This window comes from Bos indicus, chromosome 25, assembly GCF_029378745.1.
Source record: "Bos indicus isolate NIAB-ARS_2022 breed Sahiwal x Tharparkar chromosome 25, NIAB-ARS_B.indTharparkar_mat_pri_1.0, whole genome shotgun sequence".
In the NCBI taxonomy this organism is placed as follows: domain Eukaryota; kingdom Metazoa; phylum Chordata; class Mammalia; order Artiodactyla; family Bovidae; genus Bos; species Bos indicus.
In genome coordinates this window covers 4,013,470-4,033,682 of record NC_091784.1, presented here as the reverse complement: position 1 = coordinate 4,033,682, position 20,213 = coordinate 4,013,470, and the positions used below count along the sequence as shown (strand labels likewise).

At 55.5% G+C, this 20,213-nt stretch overlaps 1 protein-coding gene and 1 long non-coding RNA gene across 8 annotated transcripts; one reads left to right on the top strand and one right to left on the bottom strand.

Moving 5' to 3' along the window:
- SLX4 (SLX4 structure-specific endonuclease subunit) lies at positions 1 to 19,051 on the top strand. Of its 7 annotated transcripts, none has more exons than XM_070779536.1 (16): positions 1 to 103; positions 2,017 to 2,154; positions 2,270 to 3,173; positions 4,479 to 4,700; positions 6,457 to 6,646; positions 7,482 to 7,694; positions 8,121 to 8,329; positions 8,441 to 8,757; positions 9,329 to 9,563; positions 9,936 to 10,024; positions 10,867 to 11,013; positions 11,867 to 12,036; positions 12,855 to 15,064; positions 16,629 to 16,731; positions 17,292 to 17,708; positions 18,161 to 19,051. In XM_070779536.1, exons 3-16 carry the CDS (start codon positions 2,741 to 2,743, stop codon positions 18,555 to 18,557), a joined length of 5,352 nt encoding a protein of 1,783 aa, XP_070635637.1. In that variant the 5' UTR covers positions 1 to 103; positions 2,017 to 2,154; positions 2,270 to 2,740; the 3' UTR covers positions 18,558 to 19,051. The 7 variants fall into 7 exon arrangements, with proteins under 7 accessions (XP_070635637.1, XP_070635640.1, XP_070635639.1 ...); XM_070779539.1 differs by lacking the exon at positions 1 to 103 and adding an exon at positions 114 to 482 and having other exon boundaries at positions 2,582 to 3,173; XM_070779538.1 differs by lacking the exon at positions 1 to 103 and adding an exon at positions 114 to 482 and having other exon boundaries at positions 2,478 to 3,173.
- On the bottom strand, positions 4,195 to 7,487 carry LOC139179693 (uncharacterized). The gene is made up of 2 exons (XR_011563995.1): positions 6,971 to 7,487; positions 4,195 to 6,803 (listed from the first exon to the last, which is right to left on the bottom strand). It is a non-coding gene; the product is annotated as an uncharacterized lncRNA (long non-coding RNA).
- Positions 19,052 to 20,213: the final 1,162 nt, after the last annotated feature.

Here is a 20,213-nt window from a genome sequence, read left to right as displayed (position 1 = left end):
GCGAGCCTCCAGGATCCCTCTGCGCCCGCGCAGCCGCAATTATCCGCCGCGCATGCGCAGGGGCTTGGGTCGCCGTTGAGAAGGTGCTGCGGCCGCGCCAGAGGTAGGAGGAGTCGGGCTTTGGGGCCGGGAGTCTGCACCGGGGAGAGGAGGTCCTGCCGCCTCAGGCCTTTCTCGCTCTTCTGAGAGAAAAGAGCCTTTCTCGCCCGCCCCCAGCCGCGGTTAGAGGCAGGAGCCGGGCTTAGGTAGAGGGGGCCAGGGCTGTCTGAACGTAAGATGGGTGGGGGGATCCGGATACCCATGGGTCACGGCCCGGGCGTCCGACTGGCGATCGGAATTCGCCATCTGCCTTTGTAGCCACCTAAGTCCTTGGCAGCCCTTCCCCAGGTGGCAACCCGTGTGTCACCGGGTTAGGGGAGGCGGGGGGTCCGCCCCTCACCTGCCCATTCATTCTTTCCGCGTCTGCAGTGAGCCCTGCCGCGGTAGGTACCAAGCTGGGTAGGCAGAGTCCCCGGGCCTCTGGGAGTTGCCGTCTCGTTCGGATCCGTTACTCCTTAGCAAATACCGATAGAGCGCCTATGGTAGATACACTGTTTTAGACTAATACCGGCAGAGATGTCGCGACTCAGGGCGGTGTGGAGGCTGGAGTTTGCTCCAGCTACCACGTCCAACAGTTTGCTTGGCTTGACGTTCCAGGCACTCAGACACGCATCTCTGCTTCTCTGTGCAGCCTTCGCTCCCACCACTTTCTCTGGTGCTCCCGATCGTACCAAACTCAACAGTTAAGTCAGGCACCTTGTCAGCCAAAGAGAATACAAAATGAGTGCGTGCCCTCGTGAAGTTTTGAGCTTAGTAGGGGACACAAAACAAGCTACTGAATAAAAATATAAGAGCTAATGCCCTGGAACCACACTGCCTGGATTTGATCCCAGCCTGCCTCTTGAAAGGCTGTGTGAACTTGAGCCAGTTTCTCATTCTTGTGCTTGGTTCCTTGCTGTAAAGAAGGGGTGTCAATAGGTCCTACCTAGTAGAGTTGTTGTAAATATTAAACTAGTTAGACTTGTAAAGCACTTGGGATGGCTGCCTGCACAGTAAGCATTCAATAAATCTATTACATGTGATTATAACATGATAAACGCCACTGTGAAAACAGTGTGTGATGATAGAAGATAAATGGGAGTGGAGAGGATTCAATTAGATAAAGACTGAGAAAACAAGCTTCTCTAAGGAGATGGAAGATGAAAATGAGCCAGCCATGCAAAGTAGATTTTAGGTGTGTGTGTCTGCCCCACTCTGGAAAACTAGATGATTAATGGATTACCTGGACCGTGGAAACTGCCTTATGGTATCTGAAATGAACACTACCATGGGGTTATTCAGTTTTGATTTTCAAAACTCCACTAAACTGTGCCAGTATAAATAATCATGCCGGTAAGGCCCAGCCTTTGCACGTGGGCAGCATTCTGGTCACGTGAGTTAGGAGAGTTGCTGGGGTGAGAATAGAGAAAAGTGACCTTTTTCTGATTTGGAAAAATTGGTTCTGTCAATGAAGGATGAGCCTGCTGTATTCCTGTCTTTGATTTCTTCCTGAGAGTTCAAGTGCACATTCCCTCTTTCTCTCTCTTATTATATTGCTTGCTCATAGAGCCTCTGAGACCTGAAGGCCTTGGACCAGAGATCGTTTTTCTGGATTCAGGGACCATCTTGATTCTGTGGTGACCGCTCTTCATGGGATTCATTCCCCAGACTCTGGTTACTCTTCCAAGATGCATACATTTTTCTGCCCATGGAAAAACATGCTTTGACAAGTCTTTAGGTCCCTCTCCCCTGTTGCTTTGTGGTAACCTGTAGGATGATTAGTTTGTGTTAACCAGGCTATAGCTGAGTGTTTGACAGGGGTATTGTCACCCTGAAGACTTTTCCCATACTCCACATGCTCTTGTACCTTCCTGGGAGAAATGACATAAAATGACAATATCTATCTAATTACACTTAAATGCTTTTGGTTTTTCTCAGGTGAAAACTTAAATGGACCACATGTGCTTTATCACCATGGAGATCCTGGGGAATCACCTGAGCACCAGGGCCACATGTATTCTCTCTGGGAGGCGTCTACTGGACAACAGACCCTCTCAGATGTGAACTTTAATAAAGGTAAGCTTTCAGTGTGCTGAACAAAGGTTCAGTTTGAAGAAAGACACTTTAAAAATTTTATTTATTTATCTTTCTTGGCTGTGCTGGGTCCTCACCATTCTTGGACTTTCTCTAGTTGCAGTGAGCCGGAGCTGCTCTTCATTGCGGTGCATGGGCATCTCATTGTGGTGGCTTCTGTTATTCCAGAACACAGGCTCTGGGCTCACGGGCTTCAGTAGTCACCGCACGTGGGCTCAGTAGTTGTGGCCCACGGGCCAAGTTGCTCTGCAGCACGTGGGATCTTCCCAGACTGGGAATCAAACCCATGTCCCCTGCGTTGGCAGGTGGATTCTTATCTACTGGACCACCGGGAAGTCCAAGAAAGACATTTGACATCATTATGGAGGGAGGGAACAGTACATCCTGCTCAACTGTGCAAACTCTCCAGGTACTACAGTAAGAAGCAACGAGGAATCATAATGAAGCTTCCAGTGTGAATGAGGCCTGGCCAGGCTCACACTTGGGTTCACTCTCTCACCTGTGCACATGCCCCCATATCGACCCTCACTTCTCCGAAGACCAGCCTGAAAGCCTTCAAACCCGTCAGATGATGGATGAGTCAGATGATGACTTTCAGGAACTCTGTGCCAGCTTTTTCCAAAGGGTGAAAAAGAATGGTCCCAAGGAAGTGTCAAAGGAAAAGAAGACACAAAAGGCCTCCAATGGCACCCATATAAGAAGCAAACCAAAAAGGACCAAACCAACGGCTTCTAAGAGCAAAACTCCGCAAGGCGCCGCTGAGAGGAAAACTTGCCCTGGCGGCCCGGTCCCGCGGACTCAAAAGCACAGGGCACCCAAGAGGCCAAAGACTGAACCAGCTCCCCCTGAAAACACCGAGGGAGGTGTACACACTTCTGCTGTACTCCAGGATAGCGCATGGAGCACCCAGACAGGTAACCAGTCAGAACCTCTGCCCGAGAGGACACCAGAGGTGATTTGCACCATTTTAAACCAAGGATCAGAAAACTTTCTGAAAGCTAGTAAGTTTCTTTGGCTTCGCCGGCCATACAGTCTCTGTCCCAAATTACTTCTTAGACGATGTATAATTGAATGGGCTGTGTTCCAGCAAAACTTCATTTACAAAAATAGGCAGCCTGCCCAAGACCATAGTTTGCTGATTCTTGTTTTAAACAAAAGTCATTAAGAAAAAATTCATTACCCTTGTATGAATTCTCTACATGATATATTTGGGGCCATCTGCTCTTTCATTTTCCTGTTAACGTTTACATCATGCAGTTAACGTGAGTTTGTGTTTTTTTTTTTTTTCATGAACATAAAAATAATGCTACTGCTCTCATTTTCTTGGGTTCATTCCAAAGTGGGTAAGTTGCAATGGGTAAGCCAGTTTGCTTAGGCTGCTGAGAAGGTAGAAGGCATATGCCATGTGGGTTTGAGTCCCAGGAGAATCTTCTTGTCCTTCCTATCTCTTCCAAACACCTTTTATTCTTGTCTGTTTATTTGTTTAAAGCAACTTGCTTACCCTGCTGCCCTGATGTATTAAACCACATGCTTAACATACATTCTTCATGCAGAACTAAAAACCAGCCTTGCGTATATAATACAGCACAAGATCTTTGGACTCCTGAATTCTGTTTCTAAATTTTTCTCACCATCACTTCCTGATCTTAAATAATGTTTTTTACCTATGTGGTCAGCATGACCTCCCCAGTGCAGTGGTGGTAAAGCCTTAGCTCACAGAGACTGTTGTAAGGCTTCATTAATGTTGCCAAAATGTTATTGGTCTTTCACCCGCCTTTGAGAGTATAGTGAAAGCTATGCTTGGTTTCCCCCAGAACACTGCACTGCTCCCCCCAAAAACACACCTGCGAGGGTGACATGCAGCATCAGGGGCTGCATGGATCCCCCCAGAGGTCATCTTCAGACACCAAGTTAAAGGAGAACTTCTGACATAGAAAGATATGTGTTTGTCATTAATAACTCTTTAGTAACAGCTTTATAGAGATACAATTCACATTCTATAAAATTGACCCCTTTCAAGTGGACGGTTCAGTGACTTTATTCACAGAGTTGTGCAGCCATCCCCACCACTTAATTTTAGAACATGTTTATCACCTCAGAAATGCGCCCCCTCCCATCACAGATACAAATGGCAGGGGTATTTTTATCACCGCAAACAGTGAGGCTACCAAACAACAATCAGTACTTTCGAGTTACACCTAATGTAGTCAGTAAAGGACCCCTTTGAAATCTGAGGTCTTTGGAACTAGAAGACCTTCGGTTTCTCCTGTAGAACTGACGCGTGTGAATGTTCTCCTCCTCGCCAGAGGCCACCGTGGACAGCCTCCTGCAGCCACCTGCCTCCTGTCTGACTGCAACGGCGCCAAGTCCCTCCAAACCCAGGGCGGCAGAGCTGGTGCTCCAGCGAATGCAGCAGTTCAAGAGAGCAGACCCCGAGCGCTTAAGACATGCTTCCGAAGGCTGCTCGCTCGAGGCTGCACCTGAAGAAAATGTCCCAAAGGGCCCTCAAGATGTGATGGCGGCGAACGGTATGAAGGAAGCGCTGTCTTCCCAACAGGGATGATGTTGGGGGAAAGGGGTCAGGAAGGAGCCTGCCTTCTCAGCCAGGGGTGGGCCTTCTGCCCCATGCTCTGCCTTTGCCACTCTGGCCAGAGAAAAGAGGGTCCCCTGGGTCATTTCTCACTTAGCTTCTTTGAGAAGGTACCACTTCCTCTTTTTCCATTTTGACTTATTAGAAAAATTTTCTCATTCAAAAGAGTCAGAAAAACATATTACAATGAAATCTCTATGCCCTCAACCTAGATTTAACAAACAGTGGACATTCTGCCACACCTCTTTTGTCTCTATAAATGGACACTACTTCCGTACTGTCAGAAAGCAAGTCCCAGACATCATGATGCTTCACGCCTAGACTCTCCTACATAACCACAATTCCATAAACACACGTGATTCCAGAACACTGCCTGCTGTCCAGTGCACATTCAGATTTTCCCGGCTGCCCCAAGGACCGCTTCTGTAGCGAACTCTTCCTGAACAGGGATTCGTCACACGCTGCTTATAGCCGTGGCTCAGTAGTCTCTCTGGTCTAGACTCTATAACAGTCTCTTATCTTGTCCTTGTTTTTTGTGATACTGACTTCTTAAAAAATCTAGGACAGTTGTCTTTTAAAACTCCCCACTTTCTGGATTTGCTGGTTTCTGCCTCATGTCATGTAACCCCTTCCTGCAGGGAAGTGCCATATGCTGCATGTTGTACCACCCCAGGAGGCTCGTACTGTTCGTGGTGCTTTATCCCCTAAACAGCAGGAATCCTCATCCCTGGTGAAAATACACAAAAGGAAAAGAAATAGGAAGAAAGTATTGACAGAGCTACAGCCAGTAAATCCGTAGTTTCCCAGTATTTACTTGCAGGTTTCACCTCAGGACTACTGAGCCTTCTTGGGCTACCCCAAAGGCCCACGCAGGTGACGCAGTGATGTGGCATCAGTCCTTGGTCCACAGGGCACCAAGGGGTGCAGAGGGGTCACTCAGCCAGTGCATGAGCCCAGCCCCTGCCCTGCATGTGACTGAGTTGTTTCCATCAGTCTTCACATCATAGCCAGTAACCATCAGGAGAGATAAACCATTGCTTTGTTTAAAAAGGTACTGGACCAAAATGAAGTATGGTGCTTTTCTGGCTCTGTTCTCAGGGCACATCCCGTGTGGGTGCCAAGGGTCTGCTCCAGCAACATCAGGTATAACAGGGCCGCAACAGTGGGCACGGCTGCCTTGGGCACCATCCCAAGATTAGAATCAGTCCATCCTCTGGTCTAATGCCAAGGAAAACCAAGAGCAGCATTCGACTCTGACCTGGAAGGGCAAGAAAAAGTCAGAGCCGTAGGAGAGGTTGAGCTTTAAAGAGGAAAGCTAGGATTCATTGGAGTAGGAGCCTTACAATCCTGGGATGCCCAGGGTTGCCACTTTAGCAGAAATGGGAAACAAAAGGCAAGTTCTTCAGGGCTCTGATGCTTAGAGAGTGGTCCTGGACCAGCCACAGCGGCCTCACCTGGAAGTTGGCCAAAATGCAGAGTCTCAGGCTCCACCTAGCCCCCCAGAGTGCCAGCCTCCTGACCCGCACTTTAACGAGCTTCCTGGGGGTCCTTGCACCTGTTAAAAGTTTAGGGAGTACCCTGCTTGGTGTCCGGTCTCCCCGGGCTGGGTCTGGGCTCCTCACGCCCCACCCAGTGTCCTTGCTCCGCGAGGTCCAAGGACGAGCTGGTCCTCATGGGTCCTTGTGTCTCCGCAGGGTGTGGGCCCGGGCTCCCCACCACAGAAAGCGACACTGCAGTGGCCTTGGCCCTCCAGCAGGAGCTTGGGCAGGAACAGGCATCCACACCCGACGACAGCCTGGAGGAGACGGGGTTGTTCTTTTGCCAGATCTGTCAGAAGAACCTCTCAGCCATGAATGTGACACGGAGGCAGCAGCACGTGAACCGGTAGGAGCAGCTCCGCCGTCACCTGTCTGTGCTCACCTCGCCCACAGGTGTGACCAGCTTCAAGGCTCCTGTGGAATCTCCAGGGCTCCGGGGGGGTCTTGAGATTAGTACTTCAGTATCAGGGGTGGTCCAGCCTTGCTTTTGTTTTTTTAAACAGCTTGAGAGAGAATTTGTGTAGCATACAATTCAGGCATTTAAAGTGAACAGTGCAATCGGGTTTACTTAGCGCATTCAGAGTTGTGCAGCCGTCACCACGGTCAGCCCCAGACCCATGAAGCAGGCGCCCCATCTCCCTCTGTTCCTCAGCCCCTGGCAGCCACTCACCTGCCTTCTGTCTCTGGAGACTTGCCTGTTCCAGACATAAGTGGACTCACAGCCTGCGGCCTTTCATGTCTGGCTTCTTTCACTTGCCATCCATGCTGCGCTGTCTCCGTGCTTCCCTCCTTTTTATGGTTTGATGATATTCTACTGTGTGGATGGACCGCATCTTGTTCATCCATTCATCCACTGATGGACATCTGTCTCCACCTTTTGGGTTCTGTGAATAGAGCTACTGTGAACACACTTTTCATGTATTTGCTTGAGTATCTATTTTCGGTTGCTGGGTCATATGCTGATTCTAGTGACTCTGTGTTTAATATATCCTTGCTTTCCTCAGGCACCTTTGCTCACAGAAACCTAAATGCAGTGTCTGGAGGCTGACTGCAGGCTGTGGGGAGGGACCAGCTGGTGGGGGCAGCAAGCCTTGGCCCACAGCATGACCACGCTGACCTGAGCCCTGTCTGCAATCACGTGGCCAGGGAAGGGTGGTCCCACCTTTGCCGTCTTCTTCCAGGTGCTTGGATGAGGCTGAAAAGGCGCTGAGTTTCCCCACGCCTCTGATCCCTGAGTGCCCCATCTGCGGCAAGCCATTCCTCACCCTGAAGAGCAGAATCAGTCACCTGAAACAGTGTGCGGTGAAGATGGAGGTCGGCCCGCAGCTCCTGCTCCAGGCTGTGCGCCTGCAGGGGGCTCAGCCCGCGGGCGCCTCGGGCACTCCGGCACCCAGGTAAGTCAAAGGAAGAGGAAGAGAGATCAAAGTATGTTGATTTTTTTTTAAAAAAGAAAAAGGCCTTTTGTAGTGGTGGAGGACAACAGAGCGCTGATTCTGGAGATGAAACGGTTCAGAAGGAAACTGGGCACAGTCTCCACAGGGACCGGGAGGGGACAGCGCTCCGTCCTCAGAGGCTTTTGAACCGACCAGCTGGCGTGGACTGGTTTCCACGAGTCCTTCGTGAGATCCTCCCGTCCCTAACAGTTTGAGCACACAAAGTGCTGATCCTTCTGTATGTTGAATCCATGTTTACCCCTTTCCTCTCACTCCCCCCCAATGAGGAGAAGGGGTCCAGCCCTCCCGGGATGAGCGGGGACCCTCAGAGCAGGAACTGCTCACCCCTCTAGCCTCATTCACCTTTCGGTCTGGCTGCCATTTAAGCCTCAGCGATGGAGCTGGCTGTCTGAAGCGGAAGGGAGCCACCACCAAGAAGGAGCCACGGAAGAGGCGGAAGGTCACTGAGCCCGAGGAGCCCTCTGAGGACCTGCTGGTGGCCACAGCTCTGTCCCGCTCGGAGACGGAGCAGAAGGCGGTGCCGGCAGCGCTCAGGCTGGGGAACACTTTTGCAGAGAGGACAAGGCTAGGAGCAGGTGCGGCGGCTGAGTGGGGTGCTGAGAAGCCTGGCTGCAGGCAGCTGCCGAAGCTTCCCCTGGGGTCCCCAGTGGGAGGAGGACTCTATGCTGCTTCTGTTTTTTCTCCAGAGAAGAAGACCCGCAAGAAGAAAGCCCCCACGACCCCACCACAGCTGTTAGTCCAGGATGCAGAGACCACGGGCCGGCAAATAGAGGACCGCGTGGCCCAGCTCCTGTCGGAGGAGGTGGAGCCGTCCAGCACGCCGCCGCTCCCCACCAGCAGGATTCTAGAGGAAGAGCTGGCCAGGGGCAGCTGGGCCCTGCGACCGCCCGGGGGGGCGCAGAACCTGCTGTGGGAGGCCAGTGCCCTGACCGGGGCTGGGGCCCTGGAGTCCTTCTACACGGCCAGCCTGGTGCCTCCCCTGGTGCCTCAGTGGCCCGCCAAGGTGTGCTCCCTTCCTGTGGGGCAGGTGGGCTCAGGGGGAGAGGGTGGAGGCTCCGGCTGCGGCACCAAGCGTGGAGGGGAGGAAACCGAGGACCGTGGTGTGGAGTCTATTGTGTTGTCTTTGCAACAACCAGACGGTTCACACAGTAGGAACAGGGAGGCCCACAGGTTTCCAAATGTGTTAAGATTCTGGAGAGTTCAGAATGCAGGGTCCCGTCTCAGGCCGTATCAGCCTGAAGGCGCCCGATCTCGTCTGATCTCAGAATGCAGGGTCCCAGGTCCAACCCTGGACTGGTATAATCTGCCTGTGATGGGACCCAGGAACAAGACAGGCCTGTGTACAGGTGTGGAATCGGCACTCACCTGCTTGAAGCAATTTAGATGCCACTAGGAGGGCGGGGGCCCCTTTTGTGGATGCGAAGGCCCCAGGCGTGGCCCCTGCCAAGACAGGTGCCTGCTGACAGGGATAACAGCGACAAGCTTCCCAAGTGGCTCTGGCTGGGGCTCGCTCCCCAAGGACCCTCAAGGTGGTGGAGGCCACATGCTCACTCTGGCTCACCTACTTCTTTCAGGGTCTCACACAGGAGCCCACGCGGCTGCCACAGCCACTCAAGCCGCCAGAGCTGAGTGTGGGAACACCCCCTTCTGCCCCCCGCACCCACCCCGTGGGCCACAGCCTCCGGAGCCCAGCACCCTCTGCCAGCCAGAGGGAGCGCCAAGCGCTGCAGGATCTGCTGGAGCTGGCGGGAGAGGGGTTGCCCGCCAGCCCGTGCAGCAGGGACCTGGCCGGCTCAGGAGGGGCTGCAGGTGAGACCCCGACCCTCAGGGCCTCCCTGCCCCGGTCCCAGGGCCGCGATGGCCGCTTGGGTCCATAGGCCTGGTTCACCCTGTCTGGCGGGAGGAGGTGGTCTCTCTGGGTGCTTTCCTTTCTCCTCAAAGGTGAATGTGACTCAGGCGAGTCCGTCAGTTTTCCTCCAGCTTTGACTGAGGACAGAGCCTTCACCAGAGCAAGTGGTCGTGAGGGTTGATTTTGGCTTTCTCTCCCGAGTACAACTCTTGGGCAGGGGTGGCGGTGCAGGTGGCCTCTGGGCAGTTAGCCTCCCATGACGACGTCCTCGGGTCAGCTGGATGATGCTCTTTCCCAGGTGGTTGATGATTTTAACCTGCAAATCCTTTCAGGGATGGACTTGTCACTCGGTGGCCTTCCACTGACTGGGTTTGTCCTGCCAGCCAAGGAGAAGTACCCGGAGGAGGGCGGCCAGGCTTCGGTGAGCATGTCTGGTCCTGCTCGCAGCTCCGTGGTCATGGCTGCAATGCTTGTTGTATGTTCAGTGCGGCCGGCTCCCAGCCAGCCTCCAGGCCCCTGCAGAGCCCACGGGTGCCCCTTGACGGCCTCTGAGCTGAGCCAGGTTCTGTTCCTTCCGTTGTTGAACCCCAGGGGCACCTCAGTAGCCCGGCCCCAGGAGCCTACTCTGTCCTGGGGCCCAGGGAGCACCCTTGCTCTGTGAGGGTGCTTCATCCAGCCAACGGGACTGACCAACTGACTCGTGAAAGTCCTGGAGGCCTCCAGCTAACAGTTCATGTTCTGTACTGGTGATTTTCTGGGTTAGAAACTGGGTTTTCCTTAGAGAAGGTGTCATCCTGTGAGCACATTGGTATCAGCCAAGCGCTTGTCACCAAGTTCTCCCTGGGATGTCAGAGAAGGGACATGGACTCCTCCCAGCCGGCCCCACAACTGCTTGGGCTCAGGTCCCACCTGTCACATCCGGCTGGGCTGGTGGCTTCCTCACGGAGACCTAGCAGCTGCTGACGCTGCCACCGTGTCCTGGTGAGGCCGTCACCCATGCCTCTCCACGCGCCGGGCCTCTGTCTCCATGGAGACGGGTCTCCTTTCTAGGCCAGGGAATTGGGTGTGACAGAGAACTTGAGAAAGGACTGGGTCTTGCTCTTCCCTGTCTCTGAGGGCCTGAAGGTAACTTTAGGGTGGAGCCCGACGTTGGACCTTATGAGGCAGGAGGCCCTGACTGGCTGCCTGCGCCCCGTTTGTTGGGCACCTGCACGATTCGGGGGCCCACAGGTGGGAGTGGCCACTCTCCCCCTCTCCTTTCAGCTCGCCCTCGGTTTGCTGGTGGCCGACTTCAGTGCCATGGTCAACAACCCTCACCTGAGCGACATCCAGTTTCAGATAGACAGTGGGGAGGTGCTCTATGCCCACAAGTTTGTGCTCTACGCCCGATGCCCACTTCTCATGCAGCATGTAAGTGCGTGGCCAGGCGGCCTGCTCCCCCTTTGCTCTTTTCCCTCCTCCCTCCCCTCCCTCTCACCCCTCTTCCCCCCACCCTCCCCTCTGTCCCCAGCCTCTCCCTCTGTCTTCTGCCCCTTTCCTCCCCACACCCCCACTCTCCACCCACTGCCTCTGACCTGTTCTTCCTCTGATGCCATCAAGGTTGTGCTTCCCTGGAGAAGACAGGACTGAGTCAAGAAGTGCTATGAGGAGATAAGCTCAGGGTTGGGAAACATCAGATTCCTTGTTCCGTTGAATAAAAATCCTGTTTTCCCCAGAACTGTTTCCTTTTCCTCTGTTTACAGATCAGGAAAGTCTTATAATCACCTTCTGTTTTTTTCTGCCATGCCGTGTGGCTTGAAGAGTCTTAAATTCCCCAACCAGGGATTGAACCCTCGCCCTTGGCAGTGAGAGTGTGAAGTCCTAACCACTGGATCACCAGGGAAGTCCCTAACTGACCTCTTTAAGGCTGAGCTGCTATGACATTTCTGTGTTGTCACGTCTTGACTTGAACGTGTCATGGACTTGAACATGGTGTCACAGAATCCCGGAAACTGCTGTCAGTCTCGTCAGAGAGTTCTAGTGCCTTTGATAGGTTTGTCAACAGAGGACTAACTGGCTCCTTAAGCCTCTATCGCTGACTTGACTTTGGAAACAGACAAGTTTTGTGCCCTAACCTGCAGAATTCCTGGTCAGCTAAATGGAGCGACTCTGGCTAATGCCCATCCTAGGCCGAGATCCGAGGCGCCCAGACCTCCTGAGGCCTGTTTTGCCCCGGGTCACGGCTGTCCCATCAGTAACTCTTCCATGTGCATCTGTCCCTCAGATAAACAGTGAAGCCTTCCTGGCCGAAGAGGATGGTGACCTGAGGCACCAGCGCGTGCTGCTGCGTGACGTCAGCGCCGAGGCCGCCCAGGCGTTCCTGCATTACCTCTATGCTGCCGACACCGTCCTGACTCCCCAGCTGGCCGCTGACCTGCGCTCTCTGGCCCAGAGGTCCGGGCTATTCTTTCCACTTACTTCTCGTTTTTTGACAGTAACCGACAGGGATTATCTGGTTGATGGCCCATGAGAGATCAGGGCTGAGTCCTTCCTGTACCTTTTAATCCCAAGTTTATGGCCAGTGGTGACCTTGAACAGGGTGTACTGACCAAGATTCTGGCCGCAGGGAACACTTGGAGGGGAGCCCAGTGGCTTTCACTCTCTGGGAGTAACGAGGGAGTGGTCTCAGCCCCCACCCCCAGCCCTGCCACCCTCGGTGGTTCCACCACCAGAGCTGCCCAACGGCCACCCCTCCAAGTCCCAGAAGGCTGACGTCAGCAGGATGCTTGCTCTGACGCCCCTGACACTGCAGCTGCCTGGTCTCTCCACCCCCGTGTCCTGCTTCCACCTCTGGGCTGGAACCTGGGGAGGGGCGGGCTTGGCCCCCGGCGTCTCCGAGGTGCCGATGAGATAGCAGAGCACCAGGCAGGCCGGCGCACGTGTCTGGGCTAACCCAAACTGGCCTGGGCGTCCCCGTGTGTGTGTCCCGGTGCTTTGGGTCCGGTCATAGAACCACCCAGCCCCGCGGTCCCCTCTCAGCCCACGCTCAGGCTGCACAGCGGGGCTAGCGGGCCCTCCCCAAACGCTGTTTCTAGAGCTGAGTGGCCTGGGGCATTGATGGGCATGGACGTGGGCACTGTCTCTGCAGGGGAGTGGGGAAGGGCCAGGGAGAGTCATGGCCGTCCCGCCTGGGAGGACTCCTGCCCCAAGCCTCCTGAGCCAGGGCGCTGCCTCTGCGCAGGGGGTGGTGACGCATGGCTTTCCTGTTGCAGGTTTGGGGTGAGTGAGCTTGTTGACCTGTGCGAACAAGTGCCCTTTGTGATGGATGCAGAAGGTGGACAGGGAAAGGAGCAGGAAGACAACGCTGACGGCAGAGTGGAGACTTTCCGAGAGCTCCTGCACTTTGTGTGGCTGGGTGAGGGGGAGGGAGCAAAGGACCTGCTGATGCCTGAGGGCCACGAAGAAGACAGAGAAAAGGTCAACGAGGAGGAGATGGAAGAAATTTATGAATTCGCGGCTACTCAGCGAAAGCTGCTCCAAGGGGAGAAAGCTCCAGAGCCAGAGGGAGAAGCCGACCTGCTCGGGGAGGACGGTCCAGTTTTGGGGGAAATCCTCACAAGTGAACAGGATAAAGAACAGCCAGAAAATGCAGAGCAGGTGGAATCATCCGGGCAAGGAAGAGATGAGACCCCGGCCAAATGGGGAAACACGAGACAGTCCACACTCCTGCCCCCCAGCAACCGGGCTTTGAACGGGGGAGAGAAAGCAGAGGCCCCAGAGGGAGCACTGGCTCGTCCCTGCTCCTCCAGCCCCACCCAGGGCCGGGCAGAGAGGCAGGAAAGCGCCCCTCTGTGCTCAGCTGATGATGATAACATTCAACAGCCTTTTTCGTCACCTCAAGCTGGATACCCTGAACTCTCCCGGGTGACGAGCAATTGGGAAGAAGGAAACAGGACCATCCAAGAAAGGGAGGTAGAGGGCTTCCATCCCCCTGTCTACCAGCAGGCACCCCCCTCACGCTCACGCTTCTTCCCACCGCAGCCCCATCAAGGCCGGAGTCCTCGCCAGACACGTCTCCACCCTCGTTGCCCCAGTGACCTGTCCCCACCGATACCCCAGTTACAGGGCACAGCTTCCAGCATGGCCTCCCAGAACTCATCACCGAAGCCAAAGAGAGCCAGGCGCCTTCCCTTATCGTGTGAGGACCCAGGCCAGAAAGACAAGGAATGTAGTTCCACACTGGAACGCAGAGGTAAAGGGGTCCTGATCTTCTCAGAAAAATCTCCACCCATGGATCTAACCCGGTCAGGACCTGGCCGCCGGAGCTCCAGGCCTGAGACCTCTTCCTGCAGTGTGAACAGAGAAGACGAGGTGATCCTGTTACTGGATTCAGATGAAGAGCTGGAGCTGGAGCAAACCAAAGCAAAGTCATTTCTGAACAGTCCCTTAGAAGACAAGAAAGTTCTGGAAGTCAGTGCCAAGTCCTCTGAACTGTTTTCCATCATCGACCTCGACGCGGAGCAGGAGCCTCCCCAAAGCCCACCAGGAAGCCGGGCCCGGCTGCCGCAGGAAGTGGAGGGGCGGCTGGGGGCCAGCACTGACGACAGCACCACAGACACCTCGTGGCTCGTGCCCGCCACCCCGCTGGCTAGCAGGAGCTGCGACTGCTCCTCACAGACCCAGATCACAGGCCTCGGGGCCAGGCCACCAGCAGACCCGCTGGCCACGCCCAAGCCCAGGGCCCTGTTAGAGAACAGGGACGAACCCGACGCCACGAGTAAGTTTTCCGTCATTGTACCCCAGACGTCGTCCCCACACCTGGGCCCCGCCACTCCTGGAGGCTCTGACGGGAGAAGGCAGGCCTGCAGCAGCCCATCCAGCCCCCGCCGCAGATGCCGCCCATGTGCTTCTCCTCTGGCTCCCCGGCCCATCTTAGGAGGCCTCGCCAACCTCCCTGGGCAGCTCCCGAGGTGCCTGCCTCCTGCCCGGAGCCCGGTGGCTCAGGCTCCCGTGAGTGAAGTGGTGGAGGTGGAGGACAGTGAGGACGAGCAGGAGGCAGCCTCCCAACAGGCGAGTAGCAGCCCCCTGCTGGACGGCGACCCCCCGATTCCAGCCGAGGACTGGTGCTGGCACATGGAGCCCCTCTCACCGATCCCCATTGACCACCTGAACCTCGAGCGGACAGGCCCCTTGAGCACCAGCAGCCCCAGCAGCAGGGCAGAGGGCGCCCCAGACAGCAGGGACTGCCGCTCCCCGGCACTGCTGGGCACCACCCCCATCCGAGGGAGCTACACTGGCCGGAGGAAGTCTCAAGAGAAGTCCTCTGGGGCCGGCTCCCCTAGGAGCCACCGGCAGAGCTTTCTGAACTCAGCTCTGTGGGATGACTGGAACGAAGAAGATCAGAGGTCCTCAGAGGCTCCTCCTCTGCCCCAGACGCCGCGCACAGATGGAGCCCAGAGGACACACAAGTTACAGACACCACGTGAGTATTAGGAGGGTGTTTGTCTCTGTTTCAACACTAAGGGGCATGAAGAGTCATAATGACAGCGAGGGGCGGCCAGCCCTCCCCTTGCCTGCCTGACCTCCATGGTTAGGGAGGAAAGGCCTGCTGTCAAAACACACACTTGTTAAGCTAGTAAGTGGGGGAGTCCTAAAGCTGCCTGGATCCTGCGCTCACCTGGGCACCTGTTAAGGACCCCTGTCTGTGGCCCCACTCCAGAAGACCTCACCAGCACTTCAGGGAGACTGTGACGAGCCTCTCAGGTTTATCTTAAGAGCAGACACATGTGGCTCCTCAAATAGTCAAACAGTTGCCATAAGCACCAGGTCACTGCACTCCAACGTTCAAAGACTTGAGATCGGGACTCAAACACATCCTGCACACTCATGTTCACAGCAGCACTATTCACAACAGCCAAAGAGTAGGAACAGTGCAAGTGTCCATGAGCTGATAAGTGAATAAAAGGCGGTCCATCCCGACAGTGGAGTCTTCCTCAGCCATACAGAGCTCTGACACAGGCTACAACATGGACGAACCGTGAAAACACGGTGCTCAGGGAGAGAAGCCAGACACAAAAGGCCACGCCGTATGACTCCACTTACATGAACTGCCCCGATGGACAGGTCCACAGAGACCGAAAGTAGATGAGTGATCGCCAGGGGCAGTGGGGGCGGAGAAAGGGGACAGACCGGCATGGAGCTTGCTCTGGGGAATGAAATGTTTTAGAACAAGAAAGAGGTGGGGACTGCACAACACTGTGAACGGTCTGAGTGCTGCTGAAAGGTTCACGTGAAAAGCTACGTGACTTTCATCTCAAGACTAGGCCAGGTTCCGCCCCGGAGCTGCTGCTTCAGGAGATCTGGGCTGTGACCAAGAATCTGTATTTCTAACAGGTGCCCAGGTGGCGTGTGAGAACCACTTCGGGAGACTTGAGACCAGGGTGTGTTAGAATCTGAGGGGAGATTCACGGGGGTGACAGACTCTCTGAAGTTATATAAAGAACCTTGTGCATTTTTCAGGAGACAGAGCCTGTTGTTTTCATTGGTGTCTCAAAGGGCTCCATGCTCATAAAAAGGATAAGAACCGAAGTCCAGATGTACCTAAATTGTCCCTAAGTTGTCTTTTAAATATTGATTTAAAAAAAACAACACAGCATTACTAAGATGTTATTTGCATACCATAAAATTCACCCTTTCAAATGTACAATTCAGTACTTTTAATACAATATTCTACAACTGTCCGATTTCCAGGATCACCTGAAAATAAATCCTGTCCCCATAAGCAGTCACCCCACTGCCCCTTCAGCCCAACCCCTGGCCCCCACTTACCCGCCTTTGAGCCCCTAGCAGCGTCAGCACCGCGGAGCCCTGGCCTTCCCCGGGTGCCATGTGATGCTTCTTGATGGAAAGACAGGATGCCAGAGTCAAGTGGGGAAGGGTGGATATCACCACTCTCCCAGAGCGAGGGCAGCTCGAGCAAAGTGGGTGACACTTCTAGAGTCAGAAGAGGCCTTCCTACTGAGACGTGTTTCTTTTGTTCTGTCCAGAAGGTGCTGATCGGAAGAAGAACTTGCCCCCAAAAGTGCCCATAACCCCAATGCCAAGGTACTCTATCATGGAGACTCCAGTGCTGAAGAAAGAGCTGGACAGGTCGGTGTCCTTCTGGAAAGCTTGTTCCGAGCAGACCCTCCCCCCAGTGTGTGTCCAGGCTCAGCTAAGTGGGGAACGAGGGTCTGCTGTGGGGGTCCGCTCTGGGCTCTGGTGGCAGGAGCCTCTGGTTGGTGGGGACTGTGCTTGACTCCTGGCTCTTCACCTACTGTTCCCCATGTGACTCAGGGCTGAGAAACATGCTCCTCCAGGTCACCCACTGGGGACAGGCCTCCACGTGCCACGTGGGTGGGAATGGGACTCTTGCCTTAACGGTCTGAGGATGGGGACCCGGTTTTTTAAAAGAACATCACAATTATCACATTCCAGTGAATTCCACTGTTCACCCTGGGCCCCAGGGAGGTCCTTGCTACCCTACCACTCACAACTCAGAGTGTGGTCCTTCTGGAATATTCCTGAGTCTGCTCTGTGGGTATTCAGGATGGATACTGAGCTCTGAATGCTTATGAGTCAGGCATTTAAGATTCAAGTACACAAAGCCACCAGTTTAATTTGTTGTTAACTGTTTGCTCTTTCTGAAGTGCACTTGTTTCCCCATTCAGGTTTGGGGTCCGCCCTCTGCCCAAACGCCAGATGGTCCTGAAACTGAAGGAGATATTCCAGTACACTCACCAGACTATGGAGTCAGACTCCGAGGACGAGGGCCAGTCCTCACAGCTGCCCTTGGAGGCTCCCTGCAGCCAGACCTACACCACCCAGACCTCTAAGGCTTCAAGGGCAGCTGGCCACACCCAGCTGGAGGCTCCTCCTGGCCGCGTTCCCCAGAGGTCAAAGGGACCTGCCAAGACCAAGGGCCCCCAACATCACAAGCAGCAGCCTGGTGGCAGCATCTCTGCCCTGAGCATGTCACCAGCCAAGGAGGAGCCTTTGGACCCTGGTGGGGACGCCCAGCTCCCGGCCTCGCAGGAGTCCACAGCCACCTCTGTGGACAGCGGGGACAGCTGCTGCAGCTCACAGAGGTAACCGCGTGAGAACACAGCCAGTGTTCGTAAGCCCTCTGACCCTGAGCCTTGAGAGCTGGCATAAGCGAGGCTTGACGGCCGACACTCAGAAATCCCAGTGGCCTTCTGGCTTTGGACGACAGGAGACTGCGGTGGGGTTAAAGGTCAACCCCCTGGGCCTCCCAGGCAGACCTCTGGGGCTCCCACACGCTCGCCCACAGGTGGGGCCAGCCTAGTGCGGCTGCCCTCGGCATGAGATCCGGGCTGAGGGTGTGGTCCCGCTCAGGCCAGCAGTTACAGTGCCAAGGACATAGCCTGGGGCTTCCTGCCGCCCCAGGGTCGTCCCTGCCACATGCCAGGCTCGCAGGGGATGCAGGCACACACACTCCTGCCCGCAGAGAGGCTCCTGGTCGTGGGGTGGAGGTGGAAAGAAGGGGTGTTGCAAGGTGTTACTGTCTGGTGCTTTTCAGCTCATCCTGTGAGTTTGGAGCAGCCTTGGAGTCTGTGGGAGAAGAGGCGGGTGAGGAGGCGATCAGCGCCTCTCAGGCAGCTGTCCGGGCAGCGGCCACAGAGGAGGCTGTGCAGCGTTATATCCGCTCCCAGCCGGCCCTCTACCGCAAGGTCCTGCTATACCAGCCCCTCGAGCTGGCGCAGCTGCAGGCTGAGCTGAAGCAGCAGGGCATCCACGTGGCCTCGGGGAAGCTGCTGGACTTCCTGGACACTCAGTGCATCACCTTCACCACGGCCGCCACCCGCAAGGAGAAGCTTGCAGCCCGCGGCAAGAGACGGCAGCCCGCGGGCAAGAAGAGGGGCAGAGCCCGCAGGCCCGCCCCTCCCTCCCCAGCCCCGGCCATCAGCAGCCTGTGAGGGCCTACGGCCCCTGTCCATCCACAGGCCAGGCCCCCACGGTGCTTCCGGGTCTTCTGACCACACTCTCCCTCTATGAGTGACTGCTCTGGAACAGCCTGCTTTCAATATCCTGGAATATCCTCAGAGTGGTCTGCTGGATTTAGGGCCCAGCCGCCCCCCTCCATTGGTGCCCACTGTTTGTCTCCATGTGTGTCAGGAGGGGTGATGGGCAACTGCCAGCTGCCAGGGTGAGGCCTGAGTCGGGCGTGTCTTCCCCTCTGTCCACCAGTTACAGGTGTCCGTGTCCTGAGACAGGCGGCAGGTTGAGCCTGCCCCTGCCGTCTTCCTTCTCAGTCCTCGGGCCTCCACCAGCAGATCGACTGTCCACAGGCTCCAGGTGCTCCAGGTGCTATCCTGCCCAGACACCTGTCATTGTCACCAGCAGTCTCCAAACTGAACAGTCCCGAAGGCCAGCACAGCGTGTGAGCCCCCAAATAAACAGTTCTTTGTTACCTGGTTTTGCCAGTACGTGTGGTAGCTGTGGAACACAGGTGAGGGCCAAAAAAGAAGAAAAGTTTGGTCTCTACGTCCTTGTGAATGTCTCGTCTGTTACAAGTACAGTGCAGTTCATTTTATATGATGTGCAATAAAAACATAAAGGCTTTACTGAAAGCTTCTAGACGCCACACTCCAGTAACGGGCTGTGGGAGGGGGGCCCCAGCACCCCCACACGTTGTCTGCATCTCTGGGGCACCCAGGCCTGCTGGTTATTACTAATAGAGGTTTGTTCCCTCACGCACACGCTGCCCACCCACACGCCCTCAGTCAAGAGTCCTCAGCAGGCGCTGAGGTCTGCCCTCTATGCTCCCCCGCTGGTTTGTTAACTGCAGGCTCGGGCCACCCACCTGCAGGGTCCGTCCCCCTGGGTCAGAATCTGCATTTTAACAGGGTGAGTTTGTGAAGCTTGCTCTGGCCCAAGTGCTGGGCCCTGTGGAGAAGTGGGAACAGGCCGGCACCTGTGGTCACCTCCACCTCTGGTGGAGGCTGTGAGGGTCAGTGCTTGGGGGGCCCAAAGGGACAGCTTCCCGGAAGAGGGGTTTGTGAGCTGGGCCTCAGCGGCCTGCAGCGTTTGGGGAGGTGAAATGGGGCTTCCTGAACATGTGTTGTGTGTCCCAATCCGTGACCAGGCAGAGGAGGACCCGGCCTTCCCCGTGTCTGCTGCTTGGGGGCGGGCGACAGGAGAGAAGCCGGGGCTCAGATCCCCGCTTGATCAGACCGAAGAAGCTACGATGTGTTTCCTGGATGAAGGGCTTGAGGCCTCCTCCCCTGTGGGCTGTGTTAGGGGAACGAGATGAAGTCAGGCAGGAGGGAGCTGACCAGGTCCTCACCTGGGTCGCTGGCTGGCTAGGAGACCCTGCGGCTTCAGGTGCACAGTCCAGGGTCGGGGATGGGGATCCTGGGAGCCTCCCTCCTCAGATGGCATCCCGACTCCCATAACACTACCAACTCCAGGTGGATAAGGAGGCATTGGGGGAGAGATTACAGTTGATAAAAAGCCACCAGCTGGTGAAGCCAGGGAAGGTGGGCCTGGGGGCCAAAGACCCTGAAGACCCTGGCCTGTGCAGTCTGGCCGGGGCATCCCTGGAGGCCAGCAGGAGTCAGCAGTGGGCCTGT